This window comes from Aplysia californica, unplaced genomic scaffold, assembly GCF_000002075.1.
Source record: "Aplysia californica isolate F4 #8 unplaced genomic scaffold, AplCal3.0 scaffold00115, whole genome shotgun sequence".
Taxonomy (NCBI): Eukaryota; Metazoa; Mollusca; class Gastropoda; order Aplysiida; family Aplysiidae; genus Aplysia; species Aplysia californica.
The window spans coordinates 720769-733075 of NW_004797385.1; the positions used below are offsets into that span (position 1 = coordinate 720769).

The window sequence follows — 12307 nt, forward strand, 5'->3', positions numbered from 1 at the left end:
ATTTATGGAGCTCAAGTTTTTTGCTGGGGTTTTTTTGTTTTGTTTTTTTTGGTGGTGGTGGTGGGGGGGGGGGAGAAGGGGGGGGTCAATGAAATAGATTTAGAATCTAAATGTGAAAGCTATGAACACACTAACTAAACATTGATTTTGTTAACTCTTTATGTATTTTACCACTTTATATAGAAAAATATAGATTCCAATTCCAAGTTGTCCTTAAAGTTACAACAGGTTTATTTTCTGGGACATGGGTAAAATATACCAAGGACCTGCTACTAGAGAGGCCTAAAACTTCCTTGGTTGGAAATATAAACTTTACTTAGTAGATCTAGTCAGCTTTGTTTTTCAGTGAAACTATTTCCATTTCACACAGATAGAGACGGAATTACGTACTGTTCCAATGATCAACTGAAACTTTAATAAATTATAGGCTACAAGTTGATCTATAGTATAACAATATAATAATTTTTCTTTTGCTGTTGTTGCTTAATATGCAGTTTTTCTGTCAAAGAACATTTTGAAATACGTCTCGAAGAACAATAACCTCTAAGTCTAAGTAAAGAAAATGACATAGATCTAGTTGTCTTTTTTTAACCGTTGTATTCTCAGATATACCGTCAGCTCTATGCGTGATTTTAATATTATAGGCCTAGTGTCGTTTCGGTTTTTCCACCCATTTAAACAAAGTGTTTGTTTCACTTTTTTCAAAGACGGTTTACCAGGTTGCACAGAATTCTACACTTAGTGTAGAATTCTGTGCCAGGTTGTTGCTTTTATTTATTTATCAGAACTCTTCTGTTATGAAACAAGAACTGCTATAAACTTATAAAGCTAAAACTTCCTTACCTCATTTGTTGTGTGATCGACTGTTCTACAAAAATTGTTTATTGTTTTAATCGCCTGACTATACTAGATAGTTTTTGTCTATAAATTATAACATTAAGTGACAGGTATGTATGTCTTATATAAATTCTGACTAAGCAGTAGGTCTGTTTTATTTCTGTCCCAAGAAAACATAAAGAGAGAAGGAGAGCTGACGAGTGATGATACTGAGAGAAAGCGAAAGTAGAGAATCTAAGAGAACAGTACAGGGCAATTTGTTGGTGCTTTTTCAGTAGTTCCCACCGCCCTTATTTGAGCCTAGACCTACATCGAGATCTATACGTTTGATGTGCGGTGAGCTAAGATATCAAACGTAACAACTGCAAAACATCAAATTATGGTAAAACCCCCTGACCCATATCGCCCCCCCCCTAAAACCCCCCACCATATTTTTATTAGGTCAGGGGGGGGGCATGGAAACCCCCGTACCCTTGAGACCAAATCCGGCAAATAACAATTGCGGGGTGGGAACTACTGAAAAAGCGCCAGTTTGTTTACTTTCTCGACTTTAATTCTGGCCACGCCTAGATCTAGATCTAGACCCTAGATCTAGATTTCTAGATCTAGATGAAAATCTATGCTATGCATCCCCAACTGGATTTGCGCTGGAGTTAAGAATGCAAACCACGGCAATTTCATCATTTGTAGGGGACACTAGTGAACTCGTCACACAGTGAAGTCGTCACATTCCTCCAGTGATCTCATCACAGTTATCTCGTCACTTTGTTTGGGGCAAATTCAACCACGGGGTCACTTCAACGCCGCCTCAACGTAGACTTTTTTTTTGCGTCTCATTCGACTACAGTAGTCTCCGCCTAAACGCACGGTGTTAGGGAGGGAACCTCAGCGTGTGTTTATACGGAGCGTGCGTTTACATGAGAACCTTTCCAAGGGGAGGAAGGGACGAAGTCATCTCTACTCTTCATTACTCTAGTGATCTCCCTTGGAGAGAGGCGATCATTTTGACAGAATAATGACGACACGTGACTGTTTTGTGACGGATTCCCCAACTGGGTTAAAGAATACACGGCGTTGAATGGGGTGGGGGAAGAAAGACAGACTCAATGTTATGACTATGCACTACAAACGTCGGGAACAGATAGCCTAAGACTAAGAGGAAACTCTTGGTGATAGTCATAGAGACGACGGACCAGCCACGTGGCTTTCCAAGTGACCATGAGTCCCGACCATATATTCATGCAGAATCATTCTCTACATTCAGAGAAACATTTCTCTTGTGATTCGTTGAAAAAGTACGTTCTTCGAGAGCAGCTGATTAGGCTTATTTGGCTTATATATTATACATTAATCCTGTAGAGGCCTGTCTAGTGTTTTACGGCATTTACGCGTGTTGCGCATCAGGCCTAGGTCTAACTAAACAATACATGCAGTCACCCAAACACCATCAGAAACCTTCTCTCAAAGGTAGATCTACATTTCCAGTGTCCAATCAAAAAACATTTCAGCCCCCCCCCAACTTTAACTTTTCTCCGACCCGTCCCAGACCTAGATCTATGTGACAGTGGAAAGTTGGGAGGTGAAAACGCTGTCCATAACTCTGTTTGTTCGGCGTGAGGGGCACGCTCACCAATTTTCTAGGCTTGTCTTATGCTGGCTGTGCAGGTTCAAAGGTTGTAGTGAACATTTCCCCTTGTCAAGCTTTACCTGTCGGCATGTTTCGCGGATCGGAGCGTGCGTTTAGAGGGAGTGACCGTGCGTTTGTACGTCTAAATTATATAGTAAAAAACCCGTCAGATGACGAAAGCGTGCGTTTCAGCGGAGCGTGCTTTTGTATGGCGTGCGTTTAGGCGGAGACTACTGTACAGTGGGTGCCGCGTTCAACGAGGTCACATTCAACGAGAAGTCGGCTCCAACGAGGCAATCCTTATTCCCCGATTTTTTCGTCTGTATCTCTTTGTAAATGTACGTTAGTTCCAAACAAGGTTGCAAACAGACCGAAGTCACTTTCAAAAAGGTCGCGATAACCAAATAAAAGCAATTAGCGGCCCAAAAAGCTAAGAATTTTTCTCCTTTCTCTCCATCTCACATGAAACCGTGAAGCACAAGGCCCATCCTCGATTCCTAACTCATTGTATTGCTAGATCTAGTGTGCCTCCTAATAAATATTAATAATATTATGGGCCCCAAAGCCAAGAGGACAGGCAAAAGTTAGCCTACAGTAGGGATGGGAGGGGGTGGGTGGGAACTCGATGCGGGCTGTGGGAAACTGGATGAATTCTGGATCGGTAGGTGTAGATCGAGACCTTAATTTTTTTTTCAATTCTTATTTCTTCCCCTGATAAAAAAAAAACTCGAGCTCCTGCCTTTACTTTATGTAGATCTAGGCCTAGATCTAGATGTGAGAGGGTATGTTTCAATACGAGAAGTGTTGCGGAAAAAAAAAAAATTAAAATATACAGAAATGACGGTCAGAAAACAGCTCAAACACAAGACATTAGAGCAAAGAATTACAACATATGAAATCCGATGCCTTAGAAAAGCAGTAATTAATAAGACCAAGCAAGATAATTTCAAACCCCTTACACAATGGTGATTTCTGTATGACTCTTTTTTGTCCAGTAGGGTGTTGAATTGTCATAAAAAGTTATAATTCAGGCAGACGATTGTTCTGTAAGCTATGTGCTTGATCTCTCTCTAAAAAGGTAAATGACAAATTCAGTCAAGCAGGAGATGAGAGGTCTGTTCAGCAGCAAAGAAAGCACTGCCAAGTTATTCTTTTGTTTTCCCAGAATTAAACGTTTCACTCTCAATTACACTCAAAACTGATGTCACATGGAGCTGTTAGAAAACACTGAACGTAGCCTTCAGATCGAACGTTAGCAAGATGGACTTTATATTTAATACTGACATCTTTCCCATCAGTGTGTGTACTTAAAAAGAAAGTGTCTTACACTTACAAGAGAATTGTGGTCAAAAAGGTGAAAGTGCATGCAAACATTTTTTTTTTTTAATTTCAGTTTTCAAACTAAAGGTGTGGTTTAATTAGCTTATTTAGAGAAGAACTCTATTTGGAGAATCGGAAGGGGCTTAAAATTTGATCAAATACTATGTATTTAGAGAGTTAAACTGTTAATTTAGTTTTCTGAATTTCTTTCTCTGTATTGTTAAACATTCTGACTTTATGTGGGACTATATAATTATAAAATGGCATCCATTCATATTCACCTGTATATGTTGCAGCAGTGGATAGGTGACAGGTCGCACCCTCAGTTAAGGGTTGCCAAAGAAGGTTATATATTTATGGTTGACTCATAGATAGGTCTCACCAGTACCTTAGAGATTGCAGCTTGTCTTCTATATTTTTTGCTAAAAACAATAAGGTTGATTACTTTTGATGTTATTGATAATTACCTTGGTAAATGAATAGTGTTGTCTCTAACAACACATCTTTGGCCTCCCTTTTTCATTCCTCTCATACTTAGTCTTGCATTTGGACCACTCAGAGCATCAGGGTTCACACAATTTACAGAAACTTCCACTGGTTCAACACTTTTCCTATGTATTGTGTTTTTCTTTCTCATGGATTAAAGTGACATGAAACAGAACAATGCCGTCAGTATCAGTCTTGCTTGTTTTTTAGTTTACTCCAGTTTACTTTTGAATTACCTACATATATAAGCAGCATAGATTATATACATTGTATATATGCATAAAAAGGAAAAGAAAGGATAGGTACAATATCTACATCGTATTCCAAGTGTGCATAAAAATTTTGTACTTGAGTTTGACATCAGATATAAGATGTTTGCATTTTTATGGCCAGAGAATCTGAGCGGGCCTCTTGCAGGTCCTACTTCTTTTCTTTCCTTCTACTGTTGTTTCTGTCTGATCTGTCAGCTTTTTTCTTGCAGACTAAATGACAATTATTTGGTCAATGTGCTTCTCTTTACCAAAGCCAACTATTACATATTCTCAGAGGACATGGGAGGCTTTTGTTATCATGGATTGTTATTAGTGCTCTGATCAGTTGTATTTTTCACTCTTAGGTTCAATACATTCACGGAAGGACAAGTTGGTGGCTTCAGTTTAACCTCTTCAACGTTCAGGGATGCAAATGTTCCTGTCTTCTTAATAATGGCTAGCGTGGAGACTGATGCTGTCACCAAGGAGCATGCATTACTCCCTGAATCCAGCGCTACTTCCACTGAAAAAGAAAAAATGAAAAAGGACATGATCAGTAGACTGTCTGGCACAGATGCTCACTTCCGACACCAGCAGCGGGGCGAACCAGATCTTGGCCATGAAGAAAAAGCAAACATTGCTCTGGATATTCTTCACAAAAGTCCTGCCAAATTTCTGGAACGCTTTTCACAATATCTAACTCAAGAGGATACAGCTTATTTTGAGGATATGAAAGGAGATTATATGATTGATTTTTATTTGAAAGAGATTTCTAAACGTTGTGCTGACACAAATCATAATATGGTGAAAAATCGCAGATATCAGGCTTTACAAAAACTGGTGGATGAAGGAGAGTATTTTTCACAGAATGAAATGAAATGGAGGGATCCTCTACTTTTTGAGCAAATGGTAAGGAGAATTGGTTTATGAAAGTATAATTTTTAATGCCTACCTCAAGTTTCTGTTAGATTTTGTAATTAACTTGATCTCCTCTAGAATTTAAAAAATCTTTATAATCATTCTAGAATGAAGATAATCTATACATTAATTGATTTAATGACGGACACTGAGAAATTTATGGAACATAAAATCACTATTTTTATGGATATACACCATTTCATCATCATCAGTGCCTTTCACCCCTGGCAGGGTATAGGCCACATACAAGCTCCTTCCTTTTATCTCTGTCCTGGGCCATCCTTCCTAGCTCGTTCCAAATGAGCTTCATCTCTCTCATGTCCCTTTCCACACATCTCCTCCATGTTTCCTGTGGCCTACCCCTGCCTTGTGTTCCCTGTGGGTTCCATTGCCATGACTGTCTTGTGATGTTTCCGCTGGGCTTTCTGAAGGTGTGTCCCATCCAACGCCACTTTCTTAGTCCTATTTCTAATTCTATATCCTTTTGTCCTGTCCTTTCCCACAGCTCTTCATTTCTTATTCAATCCTGCCACTTAATTCTTAGGATACTCCTCTTACATCCGTTGATGAAAGTCTGGACTTTCTTCAGCGCTGTATTCACAATTTAAACCTCAGGTATTTAAGCTTGGTAATTTTTTTTCACCTTGGATTATGTCATAGCCTTTGTCTGTTTGCACACTGATTTTAACCTGTGACTTTGCAAAAAAACTTTCCTCTACATGGAGATGGAATGGGTTCAAAGGTTTCTTGAAGTTGGTAGCAGATTTATTTTGAGGCAATGTTTATAAGCCCCTTTACTGAAACACTTTTTGGTCTGACAATTTTAATGACATCTGTCAAATTGTTTAGGATTCTTAGTTCTCTACTTTAACTTTCATGCATAATTGTTTGACATGTCCTTGGTCATTTAACTATAACTTCATCGATCTGACTTATTTTGTCTTCTTTTAATTTGTTCTAGGTTGGACAATATGAGACAGAAGCAGAACAAGATGCAAGAGAGATTGACAGAAGTGATCTGAAATTTTCCAGTATCCTGTTAAAGCATATGGATGCCAACACTAATAAGCAGTTATATGACAAGATGAAAGAGATGGAAGTAAGCACAGGTTTTGTTCATTTCACTCTTGTAAGAATTTAGAGTGAACTGAAAGTACAAACACCAGGGGATGTCAGGCATGTGAAGGTCCCTCTACTGAAATTATGTACATCGTAAAGCTTTCTCACAGCATGAAAAAGGAACAAGAAAAAAATGCCCCTAACCTTTTTTCTACATGATAGGAAGAGAATTCCATGGCTTTGAAGTCTGTTGGTTTTCATATCTATGCTAGGCTAACTCTTTGTTTTATATTTTCTAGTCTGGCGCTCAGATGACCTTATGCAGTTGCAAGTGCCGTGAAAACTTTACTAGAACAAAAAACATTTTCTATTCAAAACTCAAGGACTAAATCATTCAAAGGCTATGAGATGTATGATGAAGTTTTTGGTTATTTTCATGAAAAGAAGTACACGGACATTAACCATCATGTAGAAGTCTTTTTAATCTATGCAGCCACAGCTTTCAAAATGATTGATTCATACCCGAGCAATTCAATCCATATTTACACTGATGGGTCAGCCTTTAAGGGAATTATTAATACAGGCTTTGGGGTAAGAATAGAACATAATGACAAGATGTGTGAAGAACTATTTGATGTGGTACTTCGTGTACAAATTATGAGGCTGAGGCCATCACTATTGAAGCAGCCATCCTCCACCTGACCAACATATTCATGGTATATCCAGGCAGAATCAAGGACACTTTAATCTTCACAGACACAAAGTCAGTACTCCAAGCTATGGAAAACATGAATTTCAAAAGCCCAGACTGCAAATCTGATTATTATCTGTGGCACTAACAATCAACACCTTTATGCAGACCTATGCCATCAACTTGACTTTACAGTGGATACCTGGCCACAGCGATATCCCAGGAAATGTTAAAGCAGACACTCTTGCCAAGAAGGGAGCGTCACAAAGACAACCCCAAAACCCAGTATTTCAACAGACAGTCAAGAGGATCATCATGACTGCTATAATGAGTTTCCCAGATTGGAATCAAACTCTCATCTTCTGCCTACAACTATGGCGAGCCTTACCTGTGTGCAGGTCTTTAAACTCTTATATATGTCACTTGTTTCATTAAATATGTAACCGGTGTAAAATCTTGCCTGCTTGTCAAGTTCTTTTGAAAATATGTTAGATAAGAGGACTTTCGTCCTAAATATTTGTACTATTTATGTTCTTAAAAGCGCTAGATCTCTAGTGTTCTCGTATCAAAGGTATGGTACAAGGACAATTTTCTGTTACTTTCTTTTTAAAGAAAAGAAAAAGAAAAAATACTACTTTTATTCATGTCATGTAGATCTAGAGAACTTTGGGTTACAATGGTTTGTGCAATGCATTTTAAAAAATGATTCTGAGGTTACTTCAATGTCGCATAATGCAGAATGAAATGTCACACTACAGGGACATCTGTGTGGAGTGTTTCGAAGTCCAGGTTTCCTCTTCTTTTCATGTTGACATTTTCTTTCATTTTTGTTGTCATATTTCAGGATGGCCAAGATGAGGAAGAAGAGGAAAGCTCAGATGAAGATGATATGGAAAAGAATGATACAGAAGGAGAAATGGATGAAGAAGAAGTGGAAGACTTGGGTAGGTTGAAGGCCCAAAGTTTTGAAATGATTTCAAAAGTCTGTTTGTCTGCCTGTTAGCACTTTTTCTAGGGTTCTGCATGAGTCATCATCTATTTTCAGTCAGATCTAAGTTGAGACCAATGTCTGGGCTGTGATGGTAAGGCTCTTTGCCATCACATATCTAAGAAGTGAGTTCTGTTCTTGGGTGGGGAGATTTCATGTTATCGAGTATATCCAATTGTCTGCTTGGGTGCTATGTTTCACTCTGCCCAGTTTGGTCCCAATAGGGTTAAAGTATCACATGGCCTCTTAAATGATCTGAATTGTGTCCACAGGAGTGTAAAACGTTTGCATTTATTTTCAAACCCTGTTAAGTTTCTCTTTACTCTTATGTTGTACTGGACAGTTTTGTTCTTACGTGAGTGTAATTATTGTTGTTTGTTTACTGTACGTTGAGCATCATTTTTTTTCTGTTTGCTGGTGGTTCTGTCTTTAGTTTTCATCTTGGCTTTTTTCCTCATTTTTTCACTGCTGTTTTTCTTTTCTGGAAGTTCGTAATGTCAAATTTTCCAGGTTTTGTATTTTGTCTTCCGTGTCAAGTAGATTCTTTGGGATTTTTTCAATTGTCATCGATTTTTTATCTGTTCGTCATCCTTTTTCTTGATGCAGTTGTGCTTCTGTAAAATAAGTAGGTGTGCTTCCAGCTTTAAATGACTTTTTCACTTGGCTTTCTCCTCATAAGATCACCTGCGACTGTGAAATGTGGCAGTGATTGACGGAGGTTTGTTGAAAAAAAAAACTAGACCCAGGGTGTCTAACAACCCAACTTGAGAAAAAAGAGTTAGGTCATTCAACTCTAGCTCTTATTTGACTAATCCTTAAGCAAGCTATTTTTGTACAATATTGGTGTCATTAAAAGCACTTGTTGTATTTTAATAGTCATGGACTGCAGTAATTTTTCTCAGAAAAAGACAGAGAATTGGAGGACGATGAGTCTGAAATATCTGAGGCAGACAGAAGCCATCTGAAGACAGAATTTCTCAGGATCATGCAAGAACGCTTCTTGTCAGGGCAAGATGCAAACTTTGATTATGGGTAAGAAACTGTTGTTTTAGTGTTCACTTTGCTTGCAGCGTGTGTACGTCTTTTGTGGGTTTTTTAAAATTGCTGTTTGTTTTTGTGCTTGTGATTTTATGTGTAATTTTGGTTTATGCTTATGTTCATTCATGTTTGTGAGATACATATTTTTTTAATTTGCATCTTTTCAAAAGGTATTTTGAGCCCTCTTTTGTTCATTTAAAATAAAAGTGGTCAACTTTGTTTGCAATGTTCTGCTCGAAAGAAACTTAAATCCTTTATTCACTTTGAATAGGCATAAAAAGTCGATTCCCACAAAAAGAAGATGTTATAACAATTATCTCCTTTTTCTGTCAGAATCCGTTTTAGACTGGTCCTGACAGGTGGTTAGCCGTTGTTCTGGTGTGGTTTACTCCTTATTTCCTAACAAATGTCTATCGCCCTGATCTCTCCTCCTTCTTTTTTGAGTTTATTGTACTCTCTTGTAACACTTCTGATCTTCAACTCTTATGGGACCTTATGGTGTTCCAAGTGCCGTAAAACTCTTACTAAAACTAAACTGACAGGCAGAGTTAAAGCAGCCCACCTTCTATATTTTATCAAAGTTTTAAATGAAACAGGCCATATAACATATGGTGTTTTTACACTCCCATCGACTCAAGTTTAAGTCATTTAGGAGGCAGGCATCTGACCCTACTTGTCAGGGCCAACCCAGGCTGAGAGGGTTGCAACATTCCAATAAAAAGACAAGACACTCAACAAAAATTTACTCTCCTTTTGAGAATCAAACTTGGATCTCCTGTGTGCGACAGTGATGCCTGTGTATGTGTGTGTGTGTGTGTGTGTTTCTGTGTGTGTGTGTGTGTGTGTGTGTTTCTCTGTGTGTGTGTGTGTGTGCGTGTGTGTTTGTGTGTGCGTGCAAGCACACGTGCTTGGGCATAAGGGAAAATAAAAGATAAAGAGGGACAGTTCCAACAAAAACATTTTTATTTGGTTATGTCCCTTTGCTCGCTCCGTGACGTGCTGTGGTGTGTGTGTGTGTGTGTGTGCGTGCGTGCGCTCTCTCTCTCTCTCTCTCTCTCTCTCTCTCTCTCTCTCTCTCTCTCTCTCTCTTGCTTCTTCTTTCCTATCAAACATATATCGTTCCTATCTCCCCATCGCTTAGTGTTTGTTACTGTCTTGTAACACCTCTAATCTTCTGCACGTTTTTTATTTCCCTAATGTGTTGCAAATGCTGTAAAACTTTTTCTAAGACAATGGACAACAGCTTGCGATTAGCGCCATTTATATTCCCTTTCACCTGCACACAGTCTGTCCTTTTTTTTTCTTTCTAGGAGGTGGTTGGCGGGTGCCCTAGTATGGTTTGCTCTTTCATTCCTATCAAATATTTAATCATCCTTATCTCTCCTCCTTCGTATTTGTGTTTGTTACTCTCCGGTAACATGTGGGTGGCTGGTGAGTGCTCTAGTGTGGTTTGCTCCTTCTTTCCTGTCAAACATCTATCGCCTCCATATCTCTCCTTCTTCCTGTTGGTGTTTGTTATTCTGTTGTAACATCTCTAAGGCTCTTATTTGATCATATTCATTATTGTGTTGCAAGTAGGCTACCGTGGAACAAAACACATACTAAAACAATAAATAAAATTTAGCAGTTAACACCATTTATTCCGTTACTAAGACAATAAATAACATTTTGCAATTAATACCATTTATTCCGTTTCACCTGCACACACTAACTCACTGTACTATTGTTGTTGTTTTGGGGTTTTTTTTGTTCAAGCGGGTTGTTTTTCGTATCAAACACCTATCGTTCTTATCTTTTCGTCGTTTTTGTGTTTGTTACTTTCTTGTAAAGTTGTTCCCGCGTCCGATCCGGACATTGGGGATTGCCTTGTTACTTGTTAGTGAGACAACTTCCTGGGCCCTCGGCATATTGTGGTAGGGTGGCCAGTTCCTTTCCACACCGCCTTTACTTCCCCAACTCGAAGTCTGGTACACATCTGATCTGTGCCATATATATTATAAGACTTTTGTGTGTTGCAAATTGCAAGTGCCTGTGTATAAGAACTATTTTTGTTGCAAGTGCCGTAAAACTCACACAAACGATCAGCTGGGTTTGTGTGAAAGTTTTGTGACATGGCTGTCTGCCTATACAGCGGCATGACTCATGATATGGTACCAAAGTGCTATGTTTATATGACAGTATGACCCGGAATGTCTGTGTTAGTGGGTAGTTAGCAGGTGCTCTGGTGTGGTTTGCTTCTACTTTCCTATCACACATCTATCTTCTTTATCTCCTCTCCTTTTTAGTGTTGTTATTCTCTTGTAATTCCTCTAAACTTTTGCATTTCTATGACCTTATTGTGTTGCAAGGGTCGTAAAACTCTTACTAAAACTAAACACTCTTTGTTCGCTGCTCTGTAACCTTTGTCGTTATGACCTTCTCTCCAAATGCACAGCTGCTGCTGTGCTGTGCTATGTGTGTAAAATATTTACATAATTCTTTGTGTTAATCATCGTCTAGTCATTCGTTTCAGGCATTCAAATGTAACTAATTGAGAAGCACATACATTCACATGAACAGATGCACACACTCGCTCCCGTACTTACACATTGTCTCGGTTTGTGTGGCTGGTTGGCGTTTTTTCCCCCCCTTTTTGATGCGATTTGCTTCATCTTTCTTATCAACAATTTATCTCCCCCCCCCCCCCCCCCTCCCCTTTTCAGGCTGGTGTTTGGTTTGTTCATTTTTCCTATCAAACATCTATCGTCCTTGATCTCCCCTCCTTTTTTTGTGTTTGTTACTCTCTAATATTCGGCACTTTTATGACCTTATTGTGTTACAAGTGCCGTGAAACACTTACTTTAAAACGATGGAACAAAATTGGAGATGATGATCAGACACACGAGTTGCATCACGTTTCAGTAAGTTCTGTAGTGCTTGACACTTCTTGGATTAAAAAAAAAAAATAATATAGAAAAATCCCAGGAACTTTTAATTAATGGACTTGCGTAATATCAAGGCGGTTATTGCAGTACGTGTAGTTGCATCAGCATCTCCTGTAAGGGAACGTGGTTGGTTTGAGGACACTGTAGGTCCTACTTTTGTTCTGCCCC

At 38.8% G+C, this 12307-nt stretch overlaps 1 protein-coding gene across 1 annotated transcript in view; it reads left to right on the forward strand.

Moving 5' to 3' along the window:
- Positions 1-722: 722 nt before the first annotated feature.
- Positions 723-12307, forward strand: part of LOC101853779 (coiled-coil domain-containing protein 97) — a 26456-nt gene continuing 14871 nt past the window's right edge. Inside the window, exons 1-5 of the mRNA XM_005095851.3 lie at positions 723-947; positions 4887-5430; positions 6401-6538; positions 8034-8133; positions 9080-9209. Of these exons, the coding sequence (XP_005095908.1) occupies positions 4975-5430; positions 6401-6538; positions 8034-8133; positions 9080-9209 (824 nt within the window). The 5' untranslated portion in view covers positions 723-947; positions 4887-4974. The remainder of the gene's footprint in view (positions 948-4886; positions 5431-6400; positions 6539-8033; positions 8134-9079; positions 9210-12307) is intronic.